Below are 17149 nucleotides of genomic sequence, written 5' to 3'. Positions count from 1 at the left end.
GAAGTAAACACAAAGTAAATATTACCTTTTACAAGAAAGTTATGTTTCTGGGTGTGTGCATGTTTCTGTCTGTCTGTCTGTTTGTTTGTGAATAGCATAACTCCAGAAGTCCTGGATCTTAAAATGTTTGACATGTTGGTACATGTAGGTGTTAGCAAAAAGGAGTAATGAATAATTATGGGCCATCTAGCAGCTATCAATGGAACTGCAACAAGGTTTCTGTTTTTTACATCTCCTGGTCTAATCATTATTAGTACGCTCTATTTTTACTTGAGTTCTTGTTTGAATATGCTGATCTAATCTGAATGGAATCTGATTTGTTTACTTTGCAACAGAACACATTAAGACAGTTCTAACAAATCTGGATCCAGAATGTCAAAACTCAAGTGAGAGCTCCCTTATAATTATGTGGCACACATACATGTATCAATAATACATTACACTGATGCGAAGTCCTGTGCGCCCCCCTGTTACCTAGGTTTTCAATCCCTGGCATCTACATAATAACAATGCACACCAGACGAAGTCTATTTAAGGCCCTCAGTAACAATTATAGGTCATTTGCTGCCTAATGCCTGAGGGCAGACAACTATGATGCATTAGATGGCACTGGTTGAACCACTTGCTTTTTATTTGCAAAGAGAGTCAAAATGTACAAGACAACCATGGAAGACAATGAGGTTAGTACAAATGTTTTGTGGCTCTTCAGAATCTGTCTAAGAGGTTGAATGCAAGGTCAGAACAATTTAAGTATTCTTAGTACAAGAGGGGAGTCTTTTAACCCCTTTTTCTAAAACTGGGTCACTCTTTAAATACTGAAAGATCAAAGTGAAAACAAAGCCTTATGAAAAACTAATTCATAAACACACAAAGTATTAGGGAGTATAGTCAGATTCAAGACTTCCTCACAGCCCTTTCGTGTGTCTGTTTGATTACTTTATTTGAAAAATGTGAGAGAAGCAAGAAAATACACTCAGTCTGTTAATTGGTGTTGCCTAAACAAAGCACTAACTTGTCCAATTGGACATCTAAAATTTTATAGTGAGGGTATAGAAAATCAGTTTCTTCCAGGTCACTTCAGTGTCACTGACAAAAACTAGTGAATGCTAGTTGGAACTTAAATCATATCCAGTATGAGTAACTGCTTTTTGGCAAAGCACTAATTAGCTAAAGCCAGGAGCATTGTGTTTATAAACCTATCCAAAATTGCCCTTTGAAATATTCTATCTCTTATGTTAGAGGGATCAAACTTAACCTGTAACAAAGCATTCTAATCATCATGAACGGTTAAAGGCTGCATGTACATCAATCTATTTCCTTGGTTCTCAAACATATCAAATCAGAGTAAAAATGTAGCACAATATATGTAAATATATGTATTACTAAGCAGACCTGGGAAGAAAAATTGCATCCATCACTCGCTAAGGCCACACCAATTTAATTTCTTGGTTCATGGATTTTTTCATAAAAAATATGGAGCGAGAGGGCGAAATAAAAATAAAAATTGTAAAATGGTTGGGGTAAAGGTAACGGCTAATCCAAAACATAAAGAAAAAAAGTTTTCAGCTTGAAAAAAGTACAAAAACACTATTTTTGTACAGTAACAGCACCTGTACCCACACTTTAAGGAGCTTATAATATAAAGGCCAATTTGCTACACCAGAAAGTTGGTGAATGGTTTCATTAATGGTGAAAATTTGCTGAGTAGTAATTTTTATTTTTATTTTTTTTTCCAAAAAATTGGAGCGAGCGAATCCGTGAACCAAGAAATCAAATCGGTGTGGCCTTAATAGTATACACACCCTAAAACTAAGCATGTGCAAAATCTGATCCTCGACCTCTGCAGCCATGTGTTCTAATTCAATTGTGTTCACTTTCAATACAAATTCCATTATTCTTATCAAATCAACGGACAGAAGGGTACAAGACCCTTCTGTCTGTTGATGCATACCACTGCATTGATGTTTCTTAAAAACCTGTCCTTTTTTAAATGATGTCTTTCCAGAATCTGACAAAGTCCTTCCAGGGTCTTGAGACCAAGCTGGACAAAGTAGTTGAAGAGGTAAAGCATATCAACAGTTATCTGGAGAGCAGCAGTGGCTCGAAATGGTGCACCAAGAAACCTCCGGGGCAGGTAAATATGGACTTCTTACTACTGAGGCCACTGCAAATTAATTTGCTGTTGATGTATTTGCCTTGAACACAATACTAAACTGGTATAGACCAAAACATCTGTACACCAGTGTATATAGAATACAACACGGTATTCCAATTTACTGGAAGTACCAGCCTGACCACAGGTAGGATTGTGTTGTACTTTATGTATGTCGTGCCCCATGACCCCCCCCCAAAAAAAATAAATCGAAAATGCACCAAAATTGAGAAAATTTTGTGAAAATTTAGCAGCAACAATTCCAAACCAAAGTCCTAATTCAGTAAATTTGAATTCAAATCATTGTCAGCAGCACTCACAATGCATTCAAATTGTTTTATTGGAAGCCTGTGTGATAAAAGTGGAATGCAGTGTGATGACAAAATCTTATGTTATAACCTGGTCATCACCACTGTTAATGCAGCCCAGGTATGACATATTGAAAGTTAAAAGTAAACTGATACCAATCCAGTTTTAGCTCACTTCAGCACTGTAGTCACCTCGATACAATAGTAATTGCCCTGGTTGAGGTTATTGGACTGTAATGCTAATGCTAATGCTAAAACACCCATGCTAAATATCTGTACCCATTCACTACAGGTGCGTGTGCTGATCACACCCACCCTGTTCTCACTGAGGGATGTGGACACCGTCAAGCAGGAGTTCTCAGCAGAACTCTGGTTTGAAATCTTTTACAAGGACCCTAACCTCAAGGGGGTTACAAACAGAGCGGTAAGGAGAGGGGGGGGGGCGATTTGGCCAATGCCAACAGCAAAATAAGTATGGCAAAATGAAATATCGGACACAGTCAACATTGATGTCTTGTTGCAGCTTAAGCTTGTAGTTATTAAGGGAGTGAATCAACATAGATACAGGTTCATGATCTACTTAAGGTTTTATGCCACCTACTCAAATGTATATACTACACCCTTATATATTTGCTGATGCAGCTAATGATATACTGTAAAAATGTATTTAAGTTCGCGGGGATTTAATTTCGCGTTAGCGGGAAAAAGGACTTTTCGCGGTGGATTTAAGTTCGCGGTAACACCATAGACTGCAATCTAATATCATAATAGAAAAATGTTCGCGGTAGTTTTAAATTCGCGGTGAAGTGGTCACCGCGAAAACCGTGAACATTAATCCACCGCGAACATTTCTGCATTTACAGTATCTAATTGCAAGTTAGATTTGAATGTTCTGTTCACACAATACAAACATACATGTACATATTGGAAATTGGAGTTATCTCTACATCAAACCAATAGAATTTACCAGCTATTCAATTACTATGGGCATCAATGACAGGTTCCATTTCTCGCCGCTAGGTGGCACTGCAGCAAGAAGAATGTGGTTGAAACCTGCCCATTATGTTATCATTCAGGATGTAGACTGGGACGATCAGTGGGACCCGCGGATTGAGCTGCGGAACACGGTGACCGTCGAGAGTGTGACCTCACAAAACCTGATCCCCGTGGTTGGTGAGGACGTGCCCATCGTGCACGAATTCAGGAAGGTCAAGGCGACCTTTAAGGCTGACATGGACCTCAAAGACTTCCCTGTTGACCACCAGGTATTTTATGATTGCTATTTCACAGTTCCGAGTGTGCACATGCAATCGTGATCGATGAAGTGAACCACAGCTTAACGTTCCACTCCTGTAGTTATGCTTCTCGTCGCAAAAGTGCCACCTACATCGGCTACATATAGCGACGAGAAGCAGAACTCCAGTCAGAAGCTCTGAGGAAGGTGTCTGATAGACACCGAAACTTAAGCAAGTAAGTTTAACTTTGGTTGTGTACAAGAATTCTCATATAGCCCAGTATACTGTTCTCTCCATCATCAAGTGGACAATATTTGCGGGTCATGAAGCTCCATTTAATGACTTTCCTTTGTCAAATATTCTTGACTCTGACAATTTTAAATTCAGCACCCTTCTACCCTTTCAAGTTGCGGGCATGTAGGGTGAGGAATCATGGCCAAATCTAAACTCCCAATGCCTTGGTCCAAAGACAGGGTCACAAACAACTATTATACACACTAAATTTTCATCCGTAATCTTCCAGAAACTGACTGTCCAACTGATGTCAGGATGGCCACTCAAGAGGGTGGAGCTGAGAAAGAACTATGGGTCCATTGACAACATCAGTAAAGACGACTTTGCAGGTAATCATAATGCAATCTTCATTGCTTTAACATAACACTTATACATGTATTACTAATGTTTACCTCAACCGTTGCCATGGCAATATTGCTGTTATTGCCGGTCTCATGTGTCATTGGCAGTTTCTGCCTGAAAGTATAAAGTTTTTTGACACAACCAAAACTACAACATGTATACCTAGCACAGTTATTTATAAAATAATGAAGAATTTACTATTGGTAGGGAGTACTACATGTAGTACCAAATAAATGTTTTGTTACACAAAATGAACATAATTATGAGAAGAGGGAATGTCTGACATTCCCTCTTCTCATAATGATGTTCATTTTGTATAATATATAAAAGTAACTACTAACAACTCTATTATTCAGATGCTGATCAGTGGCAACTAAGTGATTATCTGGAGTGCAAACCTGATACCAAAAGTAACGGGCAGTCTAAAACCTTTGGCGAGTACCCTGTGTACAACATTATTGCCCATGTGCAGAGGAGGACAGCTTTCTACATGTGGAACACCATTCTCATTTTGGTGAGTATACAAATGTACTTAGTCCCATTACCATTTTGAAGGTCAAGAACCAATGTACAAAACTAATGTAGCTTCCGCAAAGCAGTATTGGTAATACCCGTCACATTTAGCAAAAATCGATCGGACGACGATTCTGCAGCAATCGCATGAGCCTCTCTTATGATAATGACATTATTGCACAATAATTGTACAAGGTACAAAGTATGGCTTATATGTGACAGGGACGGTTTTCAGGTGAAAAATACATGCAACCCTCTGTCGATGTTAAATATGGCCGATCTTCCATCGATATGCCCAAAGATCGTGGATAATGTGACGGGGTATAAGAGAGTGACATCTGCCATATCTGCTCGTCTTGTTGTTTTATCCTCCAGTTCATCATCATGGCCCTGTCCTTCACGGCTTTCTCCATCCCACTAGAGGAGCACAAGGACCGCCTGGGCATCATCTTTACTCTCCTGCTCACAACTGTGGCCTTCAAGCTGGTGGTGTCCCAGTATCTACCCACCGTCTCCTACCTCACTTTGTTGGTGAGGACTCAGAGGAGTGCTTTTTCTGGTAGAAACATGACCGTGACAAACAAAATTTCTTGACATACCAGATAATTCATGTTTATACCTTAGCATGAATGTTCATCTGTATTCCTGCATTAAATTTTGAGAAAAGGGTTGAGAATTATTTCCAAAACAAGGATTACCAGTTCTCTGGTATTCTTAAATGTAAGTCAGAACCCAATTGCTCAGTGAAGTGGTCAATGAGTTAAAGGTGGATGGCAGTACCCACCGACCCCCATCTCTATAATACTACTAAATTTAGTACATGATTCAGTGCCCACCAACCTTGTGCTCAAGTAAAGCTAAACTCTCATACTGTTGAAACCATGTGACAGCAATAACAAGGAAAACTAGGCCCATCTACCTGTGTCAATTAATCATAATGTTAACATGAAATGAAACTATATTTCAAAACTGAGTCTATGGAGAAAATCTGTTCCCACAGTTCAAGTGAATCTATTGGCTAAACTTATAAGGTATTTATATGCAGGGTGTTTATTGTTTATTGTTTATTGTGCTTAGCTAAAGACACAGGTGCATCATCTTCCAGTGCAGTGTGGCTGTGCGTTTTGTTTAATGATTTTTATTGACATGTTGTATGTGTGTATGTTGTTTGACAGCATCTGTATGGCCACATTTGGGGCCGTAGTCATCTTGGCCAACCTGCTCTTTGGGATCTTTGTATGGATGAAGGTATATAAATATAAAACCTATACAATTACATTGTACATTGTACATGGAAAATCATTGATTAGCAGCCCTTGCTGAGCCCCTTCTCATATTTTGAAGCATAGTATGTTCCCTTGCTCTGGAATTGTTACATCCTTGGCATAAGTGCTAATCTAAAGAATTCAGAAGCCCAATGCAATGAACTATTGTGATATATTACAAGCACAAACTGACAATTATAATTTTGGGTAGAAGGAGAATGTATGTATTATCGAAATGACTACTGACTACATGTACATGAGTGTATACTTCCTCCTCTATACCAGATGAGCAAGAACAAAGGAAAACTACGAGAGATCGAAAACAAGTTCAAGGTAAGGCTTTGTAGGTAGACCGTGTCCGAATGATCTGCATGAAGAAAACATGAAGTCTGACACTTCGTCTTTCAGAAGACTGCAAAATTATATGTACATGTATAGGCTATGTTTGTACTTTATAAAACACCATTGTATACTGGATTTTAGATATATGTTACTCAACTATGATGATAGAAGACATTATACATTCAGTATACCACTATAACATCTGCTTGTTTGGGGGAGGCCATACATGCAAATCGTTACATCTGTTTGGAAATTAATTTTGGCCAGGTCATATTATGGCAAATGAAAAAGATCTTGTAGGAAGCACCTTTAAATAGTTGAATTAGAAATAAATTGTTATTACTACACTGTCAAACACTGAATAAAAAAGGATTCAGATTTCAGAGACAACAACGCTATAATGCATTTCTTTGTAAAAACTTAAACGATGAATGCCTCAGATTAACGCCATAGTGTTTCTTGTTCTTGTCACTATGACAGCGACTCAGTGGACGAATCGACAAAGCCTACGAGGATCGTGACACGACACGAAAGGGGAGCACCAAGTCCAACATAATCATCACAGGCTTTACTGACGAGGAAGTTAGAGAGGTAAATGGTTCATTGTTTTTGTTTGAATCTGTTGATATGGTTGTACATGTGTACACACACTTAGCATTTTTATTAAGGCAATAACATTTTTATGCTACAAGATGGTATGGTAGTATATGCCCAGATTTTGCAATATCAAATTGTGTGCCCTTTTTGAATTCTAATTGAGTGTCCTAGAAATTAGATTCCTTTTTTACACATCTTTCCCACCAATAGTTTGAGCCAAGCAACCAATCAGATGCTGCAGATAGCAAGATGGAGGCCGGAGTGGCGTTAATGATGTGATCAGCCAACGTACTGAAGTGTGCTCCACCAGCATCTTTCCCTACACTTTTTACCTTTCCAAGGAGGTTATCTTTTAGGTAGTGTTTGTATGATTGTAGGAGGCACATGACATGTATGTTTGTAATTGAACAGCATACATTTAACACAAGGAGCTATATAAGAATAGACTGCCATGGAGTTTGTTATGTCCAATGATACACCAGACCCACCAGCAGCTTTCTTTGGAACAGCAAGCTGACTTTAGTTGCAGACTTGGATAGGTTACGGAGGGATACATTTGATTTTGATGACATTTGAGATGTAGGTAACTTTGATGAAAATTATGCAAATGTAATGGTCTGCAAATAATGCAAATGAGGAATTGATTTGAAACTGGATTTGGACCTGGAACCAGGAACAACATAAGTTTACGAAGATGCTTAACCATTACAAGATTGACAAATAAAAGCTTCTTGGAAGAAACATACTAAGTCACAGCAATTTTCCATTTTTTAAAGAACTTTACCAACACATTGAGTGGGTGTTCTGGACACCTGTTTTCTTTAAGAAACGTGTTGGTTGCCCAAGGTTAACTTTGAAGAAACTTATTGAGTCAGAAACTGGTCTGAATGGCCTGGAACTTTTTGCAGCGTTGAATGACAGAATTTACTGGAAGTCAAACTTCACTTGCTGCACCTCAGAGGATGACTAATGATGATGATGATGATGATGAGTGGGTGTGCTATAAACAACATGTACTGCACCTTGGAAGCTGACACAGCCATGTCCAGCTCTATGGTGATCCCTACTGCTGTCACCTCGTCATCATGACCGTACAGTACATGTAGGGGCCTGCCAGATATACCCTGGGACACACCATTCTGTGGGTGCAAAAAAGTTCCATCATCACTCAAACCATCATTAAAGTTTCATCATAATTACAGTATCATAATGAAAACTCATCTCTGTTGGTAGTAAGGATAGTACAAAGCTAAACCTTCCTCCAACAAAACGGTATACAAATTTTCAATGACCACTGTCGCCTTCTTCAGGAATAGATTGGTCATCAATATTGATCCTGAAGAAGGTGACAGTGGTCATGCAAAATTTGTGTTAGAAGAAATTTTAGCATTATACTATAATTACAAAAAGATAAGTTTAACTTAACAAAATACTGTAAATGCATTTAAGTTCGCGGGGATTTAATTTGCGGTAGCTGGAAAAAGGACTTTTCGCGGTGGATTTAAGTTCGCGGTAGCACCATAGACTGCAGTCTAATACCATAATAGAAAAATGTTCGCGGTGGTTTTAAGTTCGCCGTGAAGTGGTCACCGCGAAAACCGCGAACATTAATCCACTGCGAACATTTCTGCATTTACAGTACATAGCACTGTAGCTTTTCTAGTACTTGCACATGTACAATGCTTAAGTCTAATCTCAGGACTAAGCCTTGTTGCTAATGTTCTAATCCACCACTGTAACCTTGACCTCCCTCTATCCTCTACACCAACACGGACGCCGACTCACTTTCATGGCTCCACCTTTCACAGATTTCCCTGCCAGACTCTGCTGGTTTATCTTACTCTGAGACAATGAAGATCATGCTTAAGATCAAGATCAAGATCAAGGTACTTTTACAAACTTAACAACTAAATATTTGCGCTAAATATTTTCTTATTTTGGGACAATGCAGATCAAGATTAAGATCAAGATCAAGGTACTTTTACCAAGTACATGTAGGTGTACATACTATTTTAGAAGTATGCACCAGGTCCTTTACCAAGAGAATAAATTCAAGCAAGACCAATTGAAAATGTTGCATTACCAGTTACCCTGGCAAAAGCCTGCCAACCACCAGACTTTTTTTAGTCAGCAGGGGGCATAAATGTTTTAATTGAGCAATGAAAACATTGTAGGGTAATTTTCCAGCATGCTCTCTTCATTTTAGTTGCAGCAATAGAAATTTATGATTGTACATGTACAGTGTTGTACAATAAAAATTTGTTGGAAATGCCAGTGTCTTGATGCATTGTAGTTTTATTAAACTGTACTTGTTGAATCAGTTTAGCCAAAATCTAAAAAGACAAACAAAATCCTTACTGACCAACGTCAATTTTTTCAAGGCTGTAATTAAAAAGATAGCATTAATTTTCCTAAGCCTTATCCTTTGTCGCATATCTGTAGATTCATCTTAAACTGACACTTAAGTAACAAGTCCCATAGCAAGAAAAAAAAAACAGTGGTAATGTCATATCTCATCAACAAACAACTTTATGAAAGCTACATTGTGTATATAGCCCTTGTTGTTTACCTGGTGCATGATCTGCCATATCATACAGGTGGTGTCTCTGGAGCCGGAGATCAGGTGGTTCCCACAGTTGTCCAGGGCCAGGCATGTAACAATGTCTGACAAAACAACACCAAACAAATGTTAATTATCACACTATAAGAATCAGTGACAAGAACTCTCCTTGGTACTGAACTGGTTATCACCAACTATACGTATAAGTGACTGGAGCTCTCATTGGTACTCAACTGATTATCACCAACAACTACATCTATGACTGGACCTGTCCTTGGTACTGAGCTGATTATCATCAACTATAATATCAGTGACAAGAACTCTCCTTGGTACTGAACTGTTTATCACCAACTATTACATTTCAGTGACAAGAAATCTCCTTGGTACCAAACTGATTATCACCAACCAATGAATATCTGTTACTGGACCTCTCCTTGGTACTAAACTGATTACCACCAACTATCACATATCAGTGAAAGGACCTCTCCCTGGTACTAAACTGGTTATCATAAACTATCAAATATCAGTGACTGGACCTCTTATTGGTACTAAACTGATTACTACCAAGTACAACATCTCTGTAACAGGACCTCTCCTTGGTACTAAACTGGTTATCATAAACTATCAAATATCTGTTATTGGACCTGTCCTTGGTACTAAACTGATTATCAACTAATACTTCTCTGTAACTGGACCTCTTCTTGCAACTGAACTGATAATCATCAACCAACTGTGACTGGACTTCTCCTTGGTACTGAATTAGTTATCACTCTAAGTTTTGTCAACAAGAAAACATAGCATTATGTAATAACTAAGTCAAAACACATCAATGGCCAAAACTTGAAGAAATTCCCTCACCATTATGTCTGGTGACTCTCGCGGTGAACTTGCTCTTGGCCAAGGTCATCACTCGCAGACTGTTATCCCAGTGTCCTCCGCTGAACAGCAGCTTGGCATCATGGGATACCACAAAGAGGTCGGAGGTTATAGGATGGCCCGGTGAGAACGGTCCTGCAGTGCATCTTCTACTTCTGTGGTGGACGGAAAAAATACATTGATGATTTAAAAACAATGACTGCAAAACAAAGGATGGACATCTAGCCACTCTCTCATTGGTTGAAATACTAATTGCTATTCTCTGATTGGTTGAACTGCTACAGTGTAGCTGTGATGGACAGTCAGGATCAGTCTATTGGTGTTAAGTGACAGTAAATGTTTCTTATTCAGCACACCTGTGAGTGATTGTTGGGTCCTTCTCGAATGTAAAGTAGTTGGAGATGTTTTTGTCATACGGCAGCCAGCCATGGATTCCAACAACACCTCGTTCTGAGATGGTCACCTAGAAAAGAGAAGATATTTACAATCATTCATATGGACAGATACTACTACATAATATGAAGTCTATGATTATGAGTAGCAGGCAACACAACGACTAGACATGTATTGGTATTTAAAGAAGAAAAGAGCATGACATGTATACATAGTAAGTAAGATGACAGATTGTGAAAATGCAGAAAACATGTGGCACAGTGGCAGTTCTGGCACGGTCAAGAATGCCTTAAGTTGCCACTGTACAATGTCTAAATGATAAATGTGACTGGGCCCTAATGTCATGTGTATTATACATGTAAATGAGACCACTTATTAGGCTGGTACAGGACAGTGCAACATACGTGTAGGAAGACAAGACTTTGACCAAAATAAGACAAAATCTCAATTCCTCAGTTTTGTTTTTAACATAGCCCTCCTTAAAATGTAGAACAGCCTAAACTTATTAAGACATGTTATAAATGTAGAAGTGTACACAGTGAAAAATTGTTATGTACAAGACAACTCTCTATGTCAGGTAGCCTGAGTGCCATCCTAGTAACTGTAACTTCTTACTTTGCAGTGGTTTATTTCACTGTTGCAGGGAAAGGATGTACTTTTTGCAGTTGAGACAATTCAGTGATACTTTGAGCATGCAAATTAGTGGTGTCATGAATTTGCATCAGTGAGAACAATAGGAGAACCACAAAAAAAAATCAAATTGTTACAAATTTTCAGGATTTAGAGTTCGCATACAACTACTAGGACAGCATCCAGGCTTATATATGCTGAGAGCTCATCAGGAATTTCAAGGACATAAACAGGTCAGTACATAGACTGTGAACATGTTAACACTATATACAATACATGTATGAAGAAACAGGACTGATAACATGCTGTAAAGTTGTGCCTATTTCTGCAGAAGATGTCCTTACCATATCTTCTGACAGGCCCTCATACACAAACCCCTACAGGCGCCATCAGAAGGCAAAAAAAGTTTCAGAACTTATCCACACAATAAGCTAGTTCACAGTTTGAAGTGTGCATGTGCAGTGTGATGCATTGTGGGAATATGTAAATTTTAATGTTTTCGCAGGGGCCTGCAGCTTGGACCTATTACCCATGAAGCACCACACTAAACATGTGCAGTTCAAACTATGAAATAGCTTATGAACCTTAAAAAAGCATCAGAAATAGTGAAAGACAGTGAAAGGAAATATTGCATCTTAAAGATAAAAAAATTACAGCAAAGATAAGACAATCCTATCAAAGCCATTATATGAAGATGAAAAGCACAATAAAAAAAGAGACTTTGTTTCCAGTTTCTAACATTTTCTACCAAAGTTGTGACCCAGGGAGAAGAAAAGCACAGGCAAATTACCATGGCGTCTGGCATGCCGTGGTGTATGAACGACCTGGCCTGACTCCTGGGGACTGAGATGTGAACCAGCGGATCATTGTCATTGGATACCTGATTTGAAAGTAAACAACAACAATTCAATGACTCACCACTACATATTGATCTATCTTAAAGTTTATACATGATGGGCCTTATATTGTTCAAAACATTTCCATACACTGAACGTATTTGAGCATACTGTAAATTCATTTTACTTATTTCATGAAGAGGAAAACGATTTTTGTAGTGTTTTTGAATTTGTGGTCAAAAGAATTCTTTACTACAGTTATACATTGGAAACACATATTCCTGGAAAATTTTGTGGTGAAGTGGTCACCATCAAAAATTCAAATTTCAACATACAATCAATCAAGGTTACCTTACAGTTCCTGTCAAGACACTTTAGGGACAGTTCTTCCAATGCTAACATCAGACTAGTATTACCTAAAATTACAGACCTCATTGTCATATCTTTTAATTACCACAATTCAAAAGCCTATTTTAAAAGTATGTCATGGAAAACATGACTCCCACCTCTACAAAGAATGCCTTGAGCTGTGAGAGGTAGTCAAAGACATTAAGAGTCAGGTGTTGTGACTTGGAGGCTTTGTACTTCTCAGCCTCCTCAAAAGTCATCCTCTTTGGGTGGGGATCCTTCAGGGGAAGAAAGAAAGTTGTAATTTGTATTTGAGTCAGTCCTGTCATGCATTAAAGAACAGATAACACTGATGTACATAAACAATATGTCACAGTAGAGATCACGATCCAGTATAATTGCCAATTCTCCTCGGAGAGATCGCGGTCAGGGTCTCTCCTAGGACCAACTCCGATCGCGATCTGTCCTAGGAGAAACGGCGATTCTACTAGATAGATGGCGATCGGGATCTCTCCTAGGACCAACTCCGATCCAAACTCAAAATTGTTTTATCAAAAAAAGTATTGCTGTTTCTTATATCTTAGCATCATTTGAGATTGGATCAGAGTTTGTCCTGGGAAAGATCCCGATTGAAACCTGTACTAGTAGAATCGCTGATTGTCCTAGGACAGATCCTGATCTCAGTCTGTTTCCTATATCTTAGCATCATTTGAGTTTGGATCAGATACATACATTTTGGACTTATCATGGAACAGTATCTGTTAACAGTAATGTTGTATTTTGGTATCATTGGTGCCACAAGCAATTTAACCAATTAGAAGTACAAAACTTGGTATTCTATGCCATTTGGTAATTAACCAATAATATGAAATCAATAGAGATTTAAACAGCCTACCTTGAGCAGCTGACATGGTGTCTGTCCAAAGTTGTTTATCATGCCCTCCACTGCTGCTCTCTCTGTAGGGTTGGTGATGGCATCTAAATCTACAGCTCCTGCAAAATACAGCACAACTTTCATGATACTGTCTCCTATTCTAGAAATGATGGAAACAACATGTATTCTGCTTCACCCAAAATGTCAGCCAGCATGCAGGTTTGATCGCTGGTAGGCCTTCTGCCATTGGACCAAACATGATGAGGAAGAAACACACCTACCTAAAAAAAATGTAAGATATGCCAGAAGGTTCAAATTCATCATCAAATTACAACTGTAGATATCCAAGATGTCTTCCCTAATTTGAATAATAATCTATATCAAAGCAGCCTGTTGGCAAAGATGTCAGTGACTGCGGATCAGTAACAATTATTCAAATCATACCTTCATATGTGCAGTAGTAGAACACGTTCAGGGCCTCTGCTGCTGCTGGTCCCTTCTGCTTGTACCCAAAGATCAGGTCTATCCACTCATGGAGGTGGGCAGACACATGCTCAGATTCCTGCAAGTAGAAGTAAACTTTTAAAAAAAGCAATGGTCTAGAAGGAAAAATTATGACTTGACTTACAAGCACATGTGCATGTCTACCCTTTTTCAACATGCAGTACCAAGTTTTATTTTAGCCATGTGGAGATTATATTTTGAATGAGCCAGTTCACAGTTTGAAGTACACAATGTTCATTGTGATGCATTGTGGGATATATGTCAAAGTTGAAGTCCCCTGGCAATACATTAAAAATGGACATTCAACTTTGATTTATTACAATGTACCCACAGACATCAAACTGTGAAGTTCAACTAGTTTATTAACAAAGATCAAACATTTGGTTTACATGGAAGACTGACCAGTGCCTGCCTATGTTTGATGATGAAGTCCTCAGGAGAGTCTGCCCAGTTGGGGAGGAGAACATTGTTCACTGCAGTCTTAACGCCCTGCAGTTTGCCAAGATTAAACCCTAAGGCAGAAAAATACAACAGACATACCTCAAGATTTGTCTTACCATAATTCTTCAGTCAAGGGAAAAGAATGTCAGTTTATTGTATGTACATGTTAGTGAACTAATGGACCAATTCCACAGTCTTGCCCACCTCTATCAAAAAGTAGCAATAAAAGATAAGAACATAAAAAATGCAAATATTTGACAGAGCTGCAGCCAATGGCTGAACCGCTAATTACCATGCTACTAGTGGTTGAACTACTTACTATTTGAATGCCAACAAAAACAACACAGGATTTGCTAACAACTGCAAACCTGTAATAATTGGACTGTGAGGGTTTAGAAATACTTGATTGTAATTATGAATATGAAAGAACAGAAGTTTAAATTACAAACCATTGCTGTTCTCCAGGAACTCTGGGAGGTAGAAGAACTCAGGAATGACCTCCTTGACGTCGTTGGGACTGTCCATTAACGACTGCCAGGTGGAGGGGATGGAGTGGAACTGTCTGTCTGCACAGTCAAACCTGGACAGATGAGGGGAAAGATACAGTATAGTTATCTATTTTCTGGTAGAAATGGAAAGGATGTTGCTACACATGTCTTAAGTTTGCGATTGAAACAATTTTGTAGTACAGTAATATACTTGTGGCTTCATGACTCTGCAGTGAAGTGGTAACTGTGAAAATAAAACCATTGTGAACTACTATTTTTAAAGTTTTGCTTAACACACAATCTTCATCTTACAGAAAGAGCCTTAAAAGTAGATACAGTAGGACACAGTAAAACTTTTTACAAGTAATCCTAAATAATCCAGAGTGAAATTATGTTCACTGACTGTCAGACAGTTAAATCTGTGCTAGCAACCACCTCTATGTAAACATCATGTTGTCACAAATCATGACACTTCCAAAGTGATTTAATTTTTGCGTTTTTCACGGTGACAGCTCAACCATGATTATCTGTTTTCCATGTGTCTACAGAACTGTTTTAAACACAAAATAATTCTAAAACACAGCAAAAACCTCCTTTTGCCTCCTACCGCAAAACGAAACCACTGAAATGTAAATAAATCTATTGTAAGGGAATCCTCTTTAAGCACAAGAAAAACTCACTTTCCACTCTGGAGCTGTATATGTAGCGTGGCAAAGGGCTCCATTCGCAGTAGATAATGCATCACCCCTGCAGCATTAGAGTAGTGTGTACCGTAGTGAAACTTTGCAATGGTCCCCGACGGGTCCTCAAAACTCTCGTATTTCTCCCGTACTTCTCTCTCGTTCTTCGGGTTGATAACTCCGATGGGTTTGGAAAGGTCACGGAATATCTTGGGGTCGTCGAGGTCAAGCGTTTCGGAAGTGTAGTCACACAGGACCCAGGGAAACACGGGATACTGGCTCAAGTCGTTGTACGTCCTGCCCGCAATGGTGTTCAGCTGCATGAGATAGTCGAAGTTGGACATCTCCCGCTGTACCCATTTCTGCAAGAAAGGAAACAAATTCAAGCTCCACCCTGAAGGCTTTGCCAAAATCTCTGAAAACAACAACAAAACCTTTAACTTACTGAGGCCAGTATATGCCATTATAAGATGATTTGATTTGGTTACCATGCTACATGTAGTGGCCTGATCACACCCTAATGACCCTCCAAATAATTGGTTCTCTAAGCACTTGATGGAAACTATCAATCATTATGGTAAGTAAACTCAGAACCTCTTAATATATGGCTATTGTTATCAACTAGTACTAAACTAATGGAGATCCTAATAAAAGAAACAAACAAACAAAAAGTACAGTTGCAATGGGTTGTCATGTCACAGTTCCATTTGAAACTTACAATTGTATATTTTGTGAATGATGCCATGATTACTACAATAGTGACATTTCATTTTTTTAATCCCGTTCCTGCAAGTTAGAAGACACTGTCCAAGGTGTATGAACACAAACTCCATGGACAGGGTCAATTATAGCCATGAACAAGAGTTAAATGTGTTACATAGCAGATTACAACTAACACAGATGATGAAACCTATCAACATTTCTGTTATACCTGCACCAGTCCTGAAGCTCTGAGCAGGTCTGCTGGTGACCTGGACCCGTAGTACCGCAGGTTGGGAGGACGTAAGCTCAGGATACGGCTGTACACTTTGTTCCGCAGCTGAAAACATGGGAATTCGATGTTGCAATGATTTTATGGCAAACAATCATACTCATAGTAAAATAAAACTAATATTAGAGTTGCAGACCAAGGATCTAGGGTTCAATGTTGCACCCATGGGAAAGGCACTTAACACCTATTTCCTCACACGACTCAGGTGAAAATGAGTACTACCTAAATTATTAAGTTAGGGACATCCTTTAGGGTGGAATTCAAAGCTACATGTGCAGGCATGTGTTTGAGGCCTTAAACATGTTAAGAACCCCACCACACTTGTTGACAAAAGTAAGGGTATCCTCAGTATGAGTGGATCAAATTCAACTACGTTACAGTCTGGTATTACATATGCAGCTTGTACCCACTGTACGTAACTGTACCAACAGTACAAAACACCTAGGCTAAAGGCAGTCTACCAGGTATGCAAAACAATGA

At 38.8% G+C, this 17149-nt stretch overlaps 2 protein-coding genes across 9 annotated transcripts in view; one reads left to right on the top strand and one right to left on the bottom strand.

Moving 5' to 3' along the window:
• LOC118405375 (neurobeachin-like protein 1) overlaps window positions 1-17149 on the bottom strand; it is a 50221-nt gene that overhangs the window by 2159 nt on the left and 30913 nt on the right. For 4 of the 8 annotated variants that reach the window (XM_035804850.1, XM_035804855.1, XM_035804856.1 and 1 more), the window contains 14 exons: window positions 16610-16717; window positions 15679-16040; window positions 14960-15090; window positions 14472-14581; window positions 14010-14127; window positions 13587-13684; window positions 12850-12969; window positions 12298-12387; window positions 11852-11884; window positions 10841-10947; window positions 10467-10639; window positions 9618-9712; window positions 8834-8890; window positions 8071-8187 (listed from right to left, as the gene is read on the bottom strand). In XM_035804850.1, coding sequence (XP_035660743.1) covers window positions 8071-8187; window positions 8834-8890; window positions 9618-9712; window positions 10467-10639; window positions 10841-10947; window positions 11852-11884; window positions 12298-12387; window positions 12850-12969; window positions 13587-13684; window positions 14010-14127; window positions 14472-14581; window positions 14960-15090; window positions 15679-16040; window positions 16610-16717 — 1719 coding nt within the window. The remainder of the gene's footprint in view (window positions 1-8070; window positions 8188-8833; window positions 8891-9617; window positions 9713-10466; window positions 10640-10840; window positions 10948-11851; window positions 11885-12297; window positions 12388-12849; window positions 12970-13586; window positions 13685-14009; window positions 14128-14471; window positions 14582-14959; window positions 15091-15678; window positions 16041-16609; window positions 16718-17149) is intronic. The other 4 variants (XM_035804857.1, XM_035804858.1, XM_035804854.1 and 1 more) reach the window with 3 other exon arrangements.
• LOC118405377 lies at window positions 452-5903 on the top strand. Its single transcript, XM_035804860.1, has 7 exons — window positions 452-680; window positions 2006-2134; window positions 2753-2884; window positions 3537-3725; window positions 4219-4318; window positions 4688-4845; window positions 5220-5903. Exons 1-7 carry the CDS (start codon window positions 651-653, stop codon window positions 5436-5438), a joined length of 957 nt encoding a protein of 318 aa, XP_035660753.1. The 5' UTR covers window positions 452-650; the 3' UTR covers window positions 5439-5903.

The sequence above is a fragment of the Branchiostoma floridae genome, chromosome 18, assembly GCF_000003815.2.
Source record: "Branchiostoma floridae strain S238N-H82 chromosome 18, Bfl_VNyyK, whole genome shotgun sequence".
Classification (NCBI taxonomy): Eukaryota; Metazoa; Chordata; class Leptocardii; order Amphioxiformes; family Branchiostomatidae; genus Branchiostoma; species Branchiostoma floridae.
This window is presented reverse-complemented; position numbering and strand designations above follow the sequence as displayed.